This window comes from Penaeus monodon, chromosome 20 (genome assembly GCF_015228065.2).
Source record: "Penaeus monodon isolate SGIC_2016 chromosome 20, NSTDA_Pmon_1, whole genome shotgun sequence".
Lineage (NCBI taxonomy): Eukaryota > Metazoa > Arthropoda > Malacostraca > Decapoda > Penaeidae > Penaeus > Penaeus monodon.
The window spans coordinates 14,463,866-14,464,341 of record NC_051405.1 but is presented as its reverse complement, the minus strand read 5'-3'; the positions used below and the strand labels follow the sequence as shown (position 1 = coordinate 14,464,341).

At 35.9% G+C, this 476-nt stretch overlaps 2 protein-coding genes across 2 annotated transcripts in view; both read right to left on the bottom strand.

Annotated features, from left to right (window-relative positions):
* Positions 1-432, bottom strand: part of LOC119585649 — a 637-nt gene extending 205 nt beyond the window's left edge. The window contains exon 1 of the mRNA XM_037934322.1: positions 188-432. Coding sequence (XP_037790250.1) covers positions 188-417 — 230 coding nt within the window. The 5' untranslated portion in view covers positions 418-432. The remainder of the gene's footprint in view (positions 1-187) is intronic.
* LOC119585647 (protein Aster-B-like) overlaps positions 1-476 on the bottom strand; it is a gene marked incomplete in the record, with an annotated part of 119,378 nt that overhangs the window by 1,332 nt on the left and 117,570 nt on the right.

Sequence of the window (476 nt, the reverse complement as noted above, 5' to 3'; positions counted from 1 at the left end):
AAGTCAGAGTCAAAGGAGAAATATGTTGAAATATAAAGAAATTCACTGCAAAAACATATCTTATGCTACATATGCATAAATAATAAAAAAGATGTTGACATAAACCAATCAATATGCTTTTCTGTGTGCATGCCAGTACACGTCTTTTTCTTTTCTCTCTATATTCATATCAGTCTGAGGAACTTACCTAAACATGCTTGGATCGAGAGCTGGGAATGGTGTGGTATGTACAAACACCTTTTCCTCCAATGCCCAAAGTTTGTAGTACAGCAGGGCATTCAGGGTTAAGAGAATGACCAGAGTTGCCACAACAAGTCTAACAGGACCTTCATTGGAGGAATTACTGTTCTCAGTTGTAACAGTTGGCAAAGCTGTAAGAATAGAAAAGGAAATGAGAAAAATAACACAACTCAACATACTTTGCTGACTTGAATAACACATCAGTCAAAAATATACCCAAAACATAACTGATAACC